A 13858-nucleotide genomic window follows, 5' to 3' on the forward strand; every position below is an offset into this window, starting at 1 on the left:
ATATAACTCGGACAACCAGATAAATCACCAACTAATTCTAATCGAAAACATGAGTTGAATGATTGGCTAGTTTCACGTGGGGTGAGTGCAAACCATTTGCACTCACCCCACGTGAAACTAACCAATCATTTCCAGCCATGGTGCTTTTAGGGACAGACTGCAGAAATTCGGCCTGGTAGTTTCTAATATGTGTCCTCAGTGTGGACAATTGGTCAACAAATACCATGTTCTTTATGAGTGCTCGAAATACGAGTTAATGCGTAAGGAGGCCATCTGTCGGCTTGGATCTCCGTGTAAACTGGAAGAGCCAGGCCGAATGGGTAATAGTGGAGAAGTTTGTAGTGTACTTAGCAGGATTGCTGAGGGGATCGGAGCTCTACTTGGATTTCTCTTTTATTCTATTTTGTTGATGTTTGTTTTATAAATTATGTTTTTGTTGTTGTTCTTGTCCTTTGTTTTGTTTTGTTTTGTTTCAATGTGACTGTGTTGTTATTGTTCCGTGTAATATTTTTATTGTTCGTTTTTATGTTCTGTGTTTAATTCACTTTTACCTTCTACGGGTAGGTAGTTCAATTCCTTTTTTTAGTTAGGTACTTTCAGTTTTGCTTAAGACTCTGTGAGATGTGTTTTGTTTTGAGTTCATTAAATAATAGTACACCGATGGAAATGTCACTCGTGGTATTCGCATGATGTTTTCCATCAAAATTTATGTACTACCTTTCGTATTTCTATTCGAATATTAATAAATCAAGAGCATAAATATCTAAAAGAAAGCATATAAATAAACCAAGATCATAAAAAATTAAAACCCTGAAAGAGATCATAAAATACTAATAAATCTTAGATCCTTAGATACTAACAAACCTTAGAAATACTAATAAATCTTCATAGTCCAAATACAGCATAAGAAATAATAATATGGTGTAATAATAGTTGTAACATCAATGTCAATATTTTATAGAATATGAAGATTCCGACTCTAAACAAATTAATAACTGTTCCCAAGATATATTATCTGTGCATAACTGTTAAGGGTTCATTAAGGGCATATCACTGAGCCAGGATCTGATCCCTGCTGTCCTGTCGCCTTTTAAGATCAGGAAGCGGATGGATAGAAGGAAGTCGATAAGAGGGAATAGAACTGATGTCCGGTCGACAGCCTTAAGGCAGAATAGCCGGAGGTAAAAACTTCGCGGGAGAGGTGTTTCGTGTGTGTGCAGTGACAAAGTGTGCCGCGGAGTGCGAGAGAGGGCCGGTGACCTAAAATCGGGCCGGTCTACGCCCCACCTCTTTCTATCTTTTTGCGCCACCTCCAACGTGCCATTCTTCCCTCGATGCACCCGCGGATCCCGCTGACCGGACTCGAGGAATCCGTTTTAACGTATTGTCAGTCACCGTCTAGAAATCAACCGGAAGAAAGCACCATATACGAGTACAAGTGAATAGCTCTGACTGACCTCGCATCAGCTAATGACACACAATCCTCAATCCAACCATGCAGGTAAATAATAATAATTGATAAATAATAGCAATAATATTACAATTGTTCTAGCATTCTATCACAAAAATACTGATGAATACTTCAAAATGTAGAAAAATTTCACATATATTACCTACCTGGTTAAACCGGAAAAAGTGGAGTGACCCCTATCCGGATAAGTGCTAACTTTTTAAAACTTAGTAGATTGGTAATTTTTAAAATTGTAAATCAAATATTTTAAAATGGATTACTTAAAACTTAATTATTAAAAATATTAAAAACTCACATTTGCTTGACCTTAAGTAATATTGCTATTACAAATCACAAATTCTTTGATTGTTTCGTAATAGTAATTAATATTAATTATTTTTTATATTAATTTAATATTTTATTAATATTATTTTATTCATAATTTTACAATTCTAAACACAAAATAATTTTTTCATTAGCTGAACAGAAGGAAACATAATGCTTTATTTACTTTTTTCTATATTAACAAGTTTTAAATCTGTTAAAAATTAAAAATCACGACTGCAAAAAAAAACTAAAAAAAAAAAAAAATATAGGATTTCCGGCCACGGCAGATTATTACACGACAATTTAATGTAGAAGTGTGGAGCCCCTACATTTCGGACCATTGCCATTAGATCCGTGAAGGCCAATATGACTGTTCCTCGAATATTACGCATCACAAGGTGAACGTTTTGACCAACATTATTAGGTTCAACTCCATTTTGGCGTAAGCGACTTCAAACAGAGACATTTTTCTGAGCCTCTTTTTCTAATTTTTTAAATTTATTTAAATATATTATATATAGTCTATAACACTCTCAGTAATGTAAGGATTTCAACGCGGGGTCATACATCTAAATCGGTTCAGCTGCTGAGCTGCTACAATGGAACAAACATGCATATACCCTAAATACATTACACTCCTTTTTGAGCCGTCGTGTAAAAAAAAAATAAATAAATTTAGTTTTTATGTAAGCCGATCAAAAGTTTACATCCATTTAATAACATAATAAAAGGTAAAATTATAATCGATTGACATAAGGAGCAATAAAAAAAAAGTAGAAAAAATCTTTAAAGATTTCCCCACTTACAAAAGTACAATTACTATTTGAAAACAGTTAATCCAGCTCGCATTTAGGTGAATAAAATGACATAAATTTAACCCCAACAATAAGGCATCCGCTAACATGGACATTAAAATATTATTATCGGAATATCTTTAAGTAAAAGTTACTTATCATTGAGTATCTAATAATGCAAGTTATTTAAATGTTTGATTGGATAATAGTACCTGAACTTGTTTTTAAATTTCATATGTACATGATCATAGAAAGCTGTCACGGAAATATATTGCTACTTTCCCAAACAACTAGTCTGGTTAAATTATACTTTATAATAAATATTGTGATTCATTAAATAATATGTACGTGAGAGTATGTCACCTACCAATTAATTAGCCCATTAATTTACATGTAAAACGTCGAAGGCCTTCTAATTATTCGTGGTTCTATAAAGTCAGGTTCTCTTAACAATTTAATGACTTATGCACTCGATTGTTTCATCTTTTGACTCATCCACATATTACAATAATATTTTAAACCTAAGAATACTAGTACAATTGAATTGTGTCTGAACGTTGATTATAAAGAAATGGTTTTTAGAATTTTTCTCACTTTCAGTTGATACCGATATAATTTACATCTTCACTAATATAAATCTTTATTATCAGAAAAAATGAAAGCATATAATGTTTTATTTTTTAATTTTTTAATATGCCTGGAGAAACCCCTCTTTCTTAATCAAAAACGAGTTTCTTTCATTTCCAGTCTAAGTTGTATCTATCAAAAACTTCAAAAGAGATAATTTTTTTAATTTTGAACGAGAACTCCATTCATTAGATGAAAATTGTTTTCCTTGCTTATTTATGCTACATTAAATTTTTTGATAAAATTAATTCCCATTGAATTTTAAGAATTATAATTATTTAAATAATTTCTCTTGAAAACAGTATTGTTTCCAACATGAAATTTTTGATCCTCTTAGCGACCAAAAACTGTACTAATCTTTTATAAACCCATTAAATCATGATAAATAATTTAGCACTATTGTGCATAGTTAATTATTTCATGAATTAAAAATGTATCTTTATACCATGTTTATAAAGGTATTGAAACGAATATAGGTAGTATAATGATTAACTGTGTATTTTATTAAACTTTAAAAATACAGTCACTATCATCCTAATCTGTCCTAGTCTAAAAACTTTTTAATTCGTAGAGGACTCATTTCAGTCCTAGACACCCTTTAAGAAATCTTTAAAAATGTAACTCCCAAAGAGTAAAAATATGATTTATACTCGGTGACCAATTAACGTTTACCAAAGATTTTAAAGTAAATCTTGTATATAGTTATGAATAAGTATTAAAAAAAATGCTATAAAATCAAAATGCTCTAAAAAGTAAGATATATTTTCGTCTAAATACTTAATTCTTAGATGCTTTTTTGAATCGGCGCAGGAAGTTAAGGTTTTACAAGGTCTGTTTGGACCCTAATAAAAAAAAAAAACATTCTCAAACGAACAGCTCGTTGTAGCGTATTCGTCTAGTAAAAGGAATGGCGACATTTTAAATATGAAAGTTCTAAGATCTTGGAAGTGAAGGCAAACTATTATGTTTTTCTTTTTTTTTAATGATACACATTTTAAAATCACCGTATAAAATAAAAATACATAAAAATCACCTACTGAGTAAAATTAGAGGACGACCTTGGGTCTTAATTTGGAAGATCATATTTACTAATTTTCTTTCTATATACAGTTTTATATTAATTACGGTAATAACAAACACGTTAAATAGTCACTAAAAAACATAAAGGGTATTTAAAAAAAGAAATGGATAATTTATCCTAATCATATTTTAAATTTAATAAACCGTTTAAAAATCAATTAGTACTGTAATATGTTGTTTGTTTTAAAATATTTTTTAGCTTTTATTTAAAGAGAATAAATTTACAAATATTATTAACCGATTGAAACAGTTATTCAACGAATTGTATAGTCTAATCAGTAAAAAGATCCTAATTTTGTGTATGGTTATTGAGGAATTCATTACCTGAATTTGTTTATATTTTCACACATTCTGAGATTTAACCCCTTATATCTTTGAACGTTAAAAACCGTAATTTACGTCTTTTAATACCATTAAGAAAAATTGTTCCATTTCTTTAGCAATTATTTCTTTTAGCAATATATTATAATGTAGACACGCTCACGCTTTTTTTAATAAAGATAATCTTCGTAAATAACAATTTTAACAAATGATGCCTTAGAAGGACATTTCGTTGTTCTACGAAAGGTAATTTCGACGTTGTTCTAAATAAAAAATAGAATGATATCTGAAATGGTTTTATCCAATAATTCTATAATTTTTTCTTAAATTAAAAACAGTATTTTGGAATTTCAAGTGCTCCATAGTACAATTCTGTAACTAATAACTGAACTTAATTTGGAAAAAATACAAACAAAAAATTACAAAAATATATTTGATTACATATAAAAAATTATTGTTTGAAAAAGCTTTTATTTAACTAATATTATTAATATTAACATTAATAAAAAAAGGAAACAAATTAGAAAAACCCTCTAAAAAGTAAAGAATAAGAATTAAATCAAATTAAGAATTTTAAACAAAAAAATATAATATATTAACAAATATAAAAATGCACTGAAAAGTAAAAAATAAATTATATAAATATCTAATAAATAACCAATAAACAAAAAATATGATTTTTTTAAAAATAATGTCTGTAGGTCACACACTCTTACCAATTGGGTTAGTCTAGTGGTGAACGCGTTTTCCCAAATCAGCTGATTTGGAAGTCGAGAGTTCCAGCGTTTAAGTCCTAGTAAAGTCAGTTATTTTTATACGGATTTGAATATTAGATCATGGATACCAGTGTTCTTTGGTGGTTGGGTTTCAATTAACCACTCATCTCAGGAATGGTGGAACTGAGACTGCGGAAGACTACACTTCATTTACACTCATATCCTCACTCATCCTCTGAAGTAATATCCGGTAATTACCGGAGGCTAAATAGGAAAAAATACTGAGTCAAAAAAATAAATAGTCTAAATTACTGACCATAAGAAGAGAATGATAAAAAAGCTTAAAATTTAGTTAGGAACCTTTTAATGAAATGTTTATTTTATTGGGAAAAAATCGCTAAACTTAAACAGGCATTAAGAGTAAGATCAGAAAATAATTTTACAATTAGTAAACAAGTATACAGGTTTTTTTTTTATGTAACTTAAATACTAGAAGAAAAAAGATTGAATAGTGCGGGGAAAAAATAAAATAAATATCCATTAAACAATACTTTTTTTGAAAAGGAATGCATTATATAAGCTGCTTCTTTCTCACTAAGAGAAGAGTAGTATTTTTAAGACCAAAATTTGAGAGTAGACATACAATACACACTGGACATTCTGTACTACTTAATCCATCCAAGTGAATTAAGTTATTGAATATTTATATTCAATAAAACATTATTAAAATTTGCAATGTGTTAACGTAACATATTATTAAGCATAAGTTCAGATTATTGAATGTAATTTATTTGAAACTGTTTGATGTTTTACAAACTTTTACATGTTTTTATAAATTTATTTTTAATAGATTATTTTCAGTACCTACTTAACAACTATTTTATATTTCTTTATCTTCTTTTATATATATTTAAAAAAAAAGAAAATAACTTAAATAGGATCGGTAAATAAAATTACATTTTTTATCCGCACTCCACTTATGTAAATTATAATAAATTATTTTAAACTAAAAATACGTTCTCCTTTGATTTAAGTTTATTATTTCAAAGAGAAATTTTAATTTTCCTGCTATTTATAAACTCTCTCTTACCTACAGAAATAATAATAATTTAATGAGATGGTGAATTATTCTACTCGTTTGTCATGATAACAGTTAAATAACGGAAATATAAACTTCCAGTTTAATTTAAATGCCAGTAATACTTTGCATCTTTGTGCATTGTATAATACTTTATTAGATTGGAAGTATAATTCCCCAATAAATAAATTATTAAGATAAAAAGTTATCAGTTTCAATTTGGGTGCCGAATGGCAGGCAATCTTCAATTCGAGATCATAATGTTCGTAAATGTAAAAAAATTCTGAAAACCAAATCCTTTAATCAGGCTTATTAATATTTAAACCCAATTTCGTTGAATAACGATCCAATTTTTTATCTAGCAGTCTAGGTCAATCAGGTTTCTTAAGGCCGTATTTTTTTGTATTTTCTTAATGTTTAAGGTAGCACAAACAAACTTCTGTTGTTCTAACCTCTGTTTAATATACGGTTATCATCTCACTGTCATACTTCATTAATCAATTTGTTGAAGGAATTCTGATCAGCGGATCTAGTGAAAGTGCACGGTCATTGCCCCCATAGTAGGCTAGGCTGATTTTATTGTCGGCCAAGGTCTCATAGTTCTTTAATAACAAACTTATGTCAATTAATTTTTTTTTTTAAAGTTAATATTGTAAGGGATAAACTTATGATTTTGGTGCCTAGTTTTATTCTCTTTAGGAACGCGCTATAGATTTATACAGTTTGAATAAAATGCTGTGAAAATTCAAAGAAACAACACTCATATAATATTAGCTGATTGAAATACGATTAAATTTTCGAATTATAAAATAAGAAAACCTCTCATGAAACACATGAAAAAATTTTAAACAAACTTATTTAAATTTAGAGCCAGATAACTTTAATAAATAATTATAATTCAGATAAATTATTGGTTTGTAGAAATATAGTTTGTGAATTACTCAACATAACCTACACATATAATAAGAAATTATTTGGGAAACTTCACAATTAATTAATAATAATAATTAGTTAATTTTTATTTTTTATTTTTACCATGTGCATATATATATATATGTGTGTGCGCGCGCGCGCGCGCTAAAAATAAAAATAAATAATATGTAAATAAATGTATATATACATTTATACTAAAATATATTATACATTATACCAAAAATTCACTTCTATTCAAAATAAAAAAATTATCGTCAAACCCAAATCTCACTATCATATTTAAACAAATTTTTTTTTTCTAAAAAAATAGCTTGGAAAATGAACCTAATGTTAAAAATAACTTTTAGATTACAAATAAAGTAATAATTATCTATCGTATACACAGACTAAAGCAATAAACAATTTCCCCTTGAATATATAAATTAAATGCTGTGAATAAACATAATTCTACTTTAGATGAACAGAAACGAGCCTTAAGCAGTTTGAACCTTTGTCTTCATATATCTATCAATATGAACAAGAATGTCTGCTTCAATAATATAAACGTAGTCTAAGCCAACCAACGTGTAAAAACAGACAACAGATATATAATAATAAGAATAAAACACGAATACTTAATATTCTAAACGGACAGTCTCAGTTCAGATCTAACGCACATTTTGAATACTTATCTACTAATTTTGAATAACTTGCCAACAATTATTCCAATTGAAATAAAAGCGAAACAAAAATGAAATTTTATTTTTGCCGTAAATAAAATACCTGTTTGTAGCTGAAAATATTATTGGCTTAAACAAATACCACTCCCATTTCTCTTAAAGATTGTTATAATGTATCTTAAAATTAATAATGTTACGTAATAATAATAACAACAATAACATTTTGTTTTTAGTTATTCAAAATCATTATTATAAGAAAAGTTTAATCCGTAATTTAGTTTAAATTCGAAGTAACAAAATAATTATTTTGATTAGGCCACGTCGCAACTTACTTATTTACTTTTATTTATATTATTTATTTTACTACAACCTATTTATTTTTTCTTATAAATATTATATATTTTATTTTGAGTTCAGTATATTGCCTCAAAACAAGATGAAAGCCAATTATAGTTGAGCCATTGGTCTGGTCCCTGTTCCTAGCTAAAAACTCCTAAGACAGTATCTTAATTGAATTTAAAAAATCAAAGAAATCCTGGAATTTATATCCAGTTGAAAGGTAAAGCATGAATTAGGAAACAACAACAACAAAGAACTGTTCCAACTTGATGCATGTAATTACGTTTGTTATTAATTGTTAACTGCTATAATTTATTTTATAATATATAAGAACACAATTCTTATATGATGTCTATCTTATATATTGTATGTCTAATCTCAAATTTTTCTCTTAAAAATTCTACTCTTCCCTCATAAATCAAATTCACTCACTTAAAAAATGAAAATATGAGACCCAACTCCAGACGTTACGGAAATCCTATAAGAGAGATGATAATGATACATGGTCTAATTTATTTTTTATAATTAGAATATTTTATGGAAAAGGTTTACTGTTTTACAGCAGTGTATTACTGTATTAATTTATAGCAGGGAAATTTTTTTATTTAATTATAGAAAGAGGTGCAGTATTTAAAAGAAATTATCTTTTTAATTTCCAAATTTTTAAAATACAGTTTCTAAATAAGAATAATATTAAATAATAATTAGATGACAATTAAGAAATAATTAAGTAGTTTATATTAAGGTTTTACTACTTATGATATATATATATATATATATATAACCACTTAAAATATTAAAAAAAAAAAAAACATAAAAATAAAACCCCCAAAAAATTAAAGGAACAATTTTAAATGCAAAAGGTAAAATAAAAAAATAATCATCCTCAAATAACCAAAGAAAAAAAAACAAAATAGTATAAAAAAGAGAAAATTTTATATACATACTATAGGAAAAATTAATACAAGGAAAAAATATGATGAGGGCACCACATGACTTCCTTGTACGTTTATTAAATAACAGAAACACATCTTTTTTTAAATGAAAAGTACATAAAATTTTATTTCATTAAAACTTCTGATATTTTTTCCTATTTTTTTATTTATTTTTTATTTACTGTAATTTTTTTACAATCGGAGGTTAATAATTATTAATAAATCAATATATTGAAATTTAAAAAAAAAGTTTAAAAAAAAGGAGATGGAGTTTGATTCGAACCGATGTGCCTTCCCCTTGTAAAACCAAATATTTCATTAATTAAAATTTAATTTGGCTACTCTACAACCAATGAAAATAAGTACACTTATGATATATCACTGAAAATCTGTCAATGAAGGCTTATCACTGCAGTTAAGAAAAAGGGTTTTTTTTGGATACTTTTGGTTCAGTCGTTTGCAATCAAAAAGGCAGGTGCACAACTAGATATTACAACAGTCCTAAATCCAAACTTTCAACATTCTACGGCTAATTGTTTTTGAGTTATGCGAGGGACATACGTACGTACTACTTACAAACATACTTACCTACAGATGTCACGCCGAAACTAGTCAAAATGTATTTAGGGATGGTCAAAATGGATATTTACGTTGAAATCTGAAAACCGAAATTTTTCGCGATCACAATACTTCCTTTACGTGCAAAGAAGTAAAAAATAATCAGAAAAAAATAAGATATTAAACGAAATATGTGTAATACATACATATAATTACTTTTAAATACAATTCAATCTTGAAAAGTATGTATGAAGTGCTTTTTACACTAGTGATATGATAAATTTGAAACAGTTTTTGAAGAAATATCGTTTCGTTTAAACAATCAAAACTTTTCTTTTTTTTTGTTATATATTTTTATTAAAGGATATAAAAAATAAATTTTTTACAAGGAATAACTCAAAGAATAATTATGATAAAAGAAGAATCTGATTCGATATAGTGTTTGAAAAGCGATCCTGAGAATAAAAATTTGAAAAACTACATAATTCTTGTTTACGAAAATGAAAAAGTAACAGGTTTACTTTATCTTCGTAGTAATTTAGTTTATCTTTTTATAAAATTCTAGAATATCACTTCTAGAATATCAACAATATGCTTGACACATTTGAATTCATTATATTTTTCATTTCGTTTTGTTGTTATTTACTATTACTAGAGTAATTTAACAGAATTTTAGTTAATTTAACTTCACTGTATTTTTGAATATGTGGTTTTAAGGTAGCGGTATTTTTAATATTAAATTATTAAATAAAGATTAAACCGTTATACCTTTTAATTAGAGAAGTCCTGTTAAGATAAAAACAAAATTGTACGTTCACTAAATAATAAATTAAAATGGAGTATCAGTTTTTGGAACAGTATATTAATAAAATGTATGGCATATCTTTAAAATACCGGTCTGATGGCATTATTTTTCTTTCTATAGGCTAAGTATACAGGTTTAAGAATAAACATAGGTCTACGTTATGAATTTACGGAATTCATCTGGCTATTACAAAACCGGTACTAAATTAAATAGAACGACTTACTTTTTCTCCTAGGGTTGTTATTTATATGATTTTATTAAGTCTTTATTTTTTTTAAACAGTGCTATATTTTTTTCGATAAATAGGAAAATTATAGGCAACATAAAAAATATTAATATATTTTTTTAACATTTCGTTTATAATCATTACTAAAAAAGTTATTAATGATTAATTCAAGTTGGACTTTAAAATAAAAATAGAAAAAAGTGAAAAGGAGTAAGCAGTATACTAAAATTGATTTAAATTATTTCAGAGTAAAAATATAAATATTATGACAGGAGAAAGAGAGAATAAATTCCGTTTGTTTCTAATTGTGGAATTCTCGAGATGAAAAATGAACAGCTTCTCGCTCAACCTTATTAAATAACATTAATACTTTTTTTTCAAGTCAGCGTATATTAATGTAAGAATGAGACAAAATCTTTGATATATATTTTTATAAAATCAAAGTATTATAATTTTATAAAATCATTATAAAACACTTAATTATTTAAACTCATTCTTTTATCAACAAATTGCGAATTTTGTTTAAAGATCTTCCACTGAATCAATATAAATTTATGTTGAATTAACATGTTTGTTTTTCTGGTTAATCTTTTTATTCCTTAACAAATCTATTTCTTTAAATTTATTAAAATACCGTTATCATAATATCTTTACGCAGTAGTTACTTATCATTGAGTATTCGACAATCCAAGTTACTTAAATGTTTATTTGGATAATAGTACATGAACTTGTTTTTGTATTTTACATGCACATGATTATAGAAAGCTGTATATTACTACTTTCCCAAACAACTAGTTGGTAAATTGTACTTTATAACAAACATTGTGTTCATTTAGTATGTGTACGTGATAGTATGTCACCTACCAATTAATTAGTATTTTAATTTACATGAAAAACGTCAAAAGTCTTCTGATTACTCGTGGTTCTATTAAGTCAGGTTCACTTAACAACATAAAGACTTATGCACGCGATTGTTTCATTTTTTAATTCATATATTACTTATAACAATATGTTAAAGCTAAAAACAAAATTGAATACTTAGTGTAGACACGTTGATTAAAGAAATGATTTTCATGATTTTTTAAATTTTTCTCACTTTCAGTTGAAACCGAAATGTCTTAAATCTTCGTTAATATAAATCTTTAAGATCATAAAGATTGGAAGGATGTAAAGTATTTTTCCTTAATAAATATATTTCTTAAAATTTTTTTTCGTTAGTTACATTTCAATAATTTTACTGTATAATTTTGTTACACGCGAGCGCGTCCAACACACACAGACACACACACACACACACAAATAATCAAACTGTTAGACACATCACAGAAGTTTGCCCTAGGACAGCTTATGAAGGGAATCCTGAAGATTTCCTGATGGCGATTCCAGAATCAGTAGCATATCTTTGTTTGTAATTTTGACTGTAATTGGTGTTGTGTTTTGGTACCATACGCTAAATAAATAAATATTTTGGATTTTCAGTTTTAAAAACTGTCGTAAACAGTTCAAGATTACCTTATAACCAGTATCACTTGGTTGATTAAAATGAATTTTTTAATAATGATTTTAGGAAAATTCGAAGCAGATTTTCTTAAATAACATAAATATGTAAAGAGATATAAATATTCTCGTACGTATATAATCTCAAGTACACCTATCGCTTTTGGATACAAAATAAATTTACATTCATTTAAATAAAATTGTATTGTAAACATTTAAAACAATAATAAATACCTACGCCGGTTTATTTCTTAAAAATAAATGAATACGTACGTTACATAAAAAGTAAACAATTTTCTTAAAATAAAACTGAATATTTAAATAAATTCCTTGGCTTCAAATACCGGTTTTTTCGTTGGTGGTTTTTAATCGTAATTTTTGTTTGGTTTTGTTGTTTTATTTATTTACTAGTCTGTTGTTTTATTTATTTTAATTTATTTTGTTTACCGAGGTAAATTGTAAAATATTAGTCTACTTAGCAACTATAAATATATAACTGAGTTATTAATAAAGTATGACTTTCGGAATGTATTTATTTATACTCGGTGTTTATTTTTAAGCACTGGGCAGTATTTATAAACACGTACATTAAAGAAAAAAAAAACATTTTTTTTTAATGAAAAATGTCATGGGTTGAATTTTTTTGTTTAGTATCAGAATGATTATTTTTGGGTTAAAATTAAGAAGTAAAACACATTTTGTTCTGAAACACTTAGTGATAATCTTAACAGTAATAAATTAATATTAGGTATAGAAGTAAAACCGTTTAAGTCGTATAATTAACTGATAGAAACAAAAATAGAAACAAAAATTTTCATATTTTAACCCATAAAAAATATTGTTTGTCTGAGCAATAAATTTGTGTATCTTTATGTATGTTATGTAAATTACCTAATACGAGATACAAGTAATTCTCATAACTGATAGCGTTATCAAAATAACAAACATATTATGCCAGTCTTAACAAGATTGTGATGAGTGAAGAAATGGTTTTTGTTCTCTTCTGCATTAAGCCAATATATCATCGAACATCACCCACCAAAACGCGGAAGACTTTATAAATGACAATTTTGTTCTGTTCACTATAGGAACACTGTGCAGTGAACAACATTACTTTCAGAAGAAACCTCTTACAGTGTCTCAGGTGTTTTACTTGTAACATAGCCATAAGAAAAACTGAAGTAGTGTAAAGCAACAAATTAATATAATCATACTGCTGAGTAACATTGAATTGTGTACATTACCCCACTTTAATAGATGATAAGTCTATATAGATTAATAATTATCATAATGCAAATTAAACTGTAAATAAACATAATGATTTTTGTTAATAACAATAATGATACCTTCAGCTGTTATGATACATATCTGTAAAGCCGTAGGACTCAGGTTCAAATTAGGAAAAGACGTTGTTACTTTTAATTAGTTAAAATATCCTTGTTACTGATAAATTTTAATCCTTTAAAGTTCAATTTACGGCATTTATTAGAAGTACGTGTAGCACGATTACCTT

At 27.0% G+C, this 13858-nt stretch overlaps 1 protein-coding gene across 1 annotated transcript in view; it reads left to right on the plus strand.

The window, feature by feature from the left end:
• The first annotated feature begins 1270 nt into the window (after positions 1-1270).
• LOC142321633 (uncharacterized) overlaps positions 1271-13858 on the plus strand; it is a 61858-nt gene continuing 49270 nt past the window's right edge. The window contains exon 1 of the mRNA XM_075359889.1: positions 1271-1501. Within this exon, the coding sequence (XP_075216004.1) occupies positions 1496-1501 (6 nt within the window). The 5' untranslated portion in view covers positions 1271-1495. The remainder of the gene's footprint in view (positions 1502-13858) is intronic.

The sequence above is a fragment of the Lycorma delicatula genome, chromosome 3 (genome assembly GCF_047948215.1).
Source record: "Lycorma delicatula isolate Av1 chromosome 3, ASM4794821v1, whole genome shotgun sequence".
Taxonomy (NCBI): domain Eukaryota; kingdom Metazoa; phylum Arthropoda; class Insecta; order Hemiptera; family Fulgoridae; genus Lycorma; species Lycorma delicatula.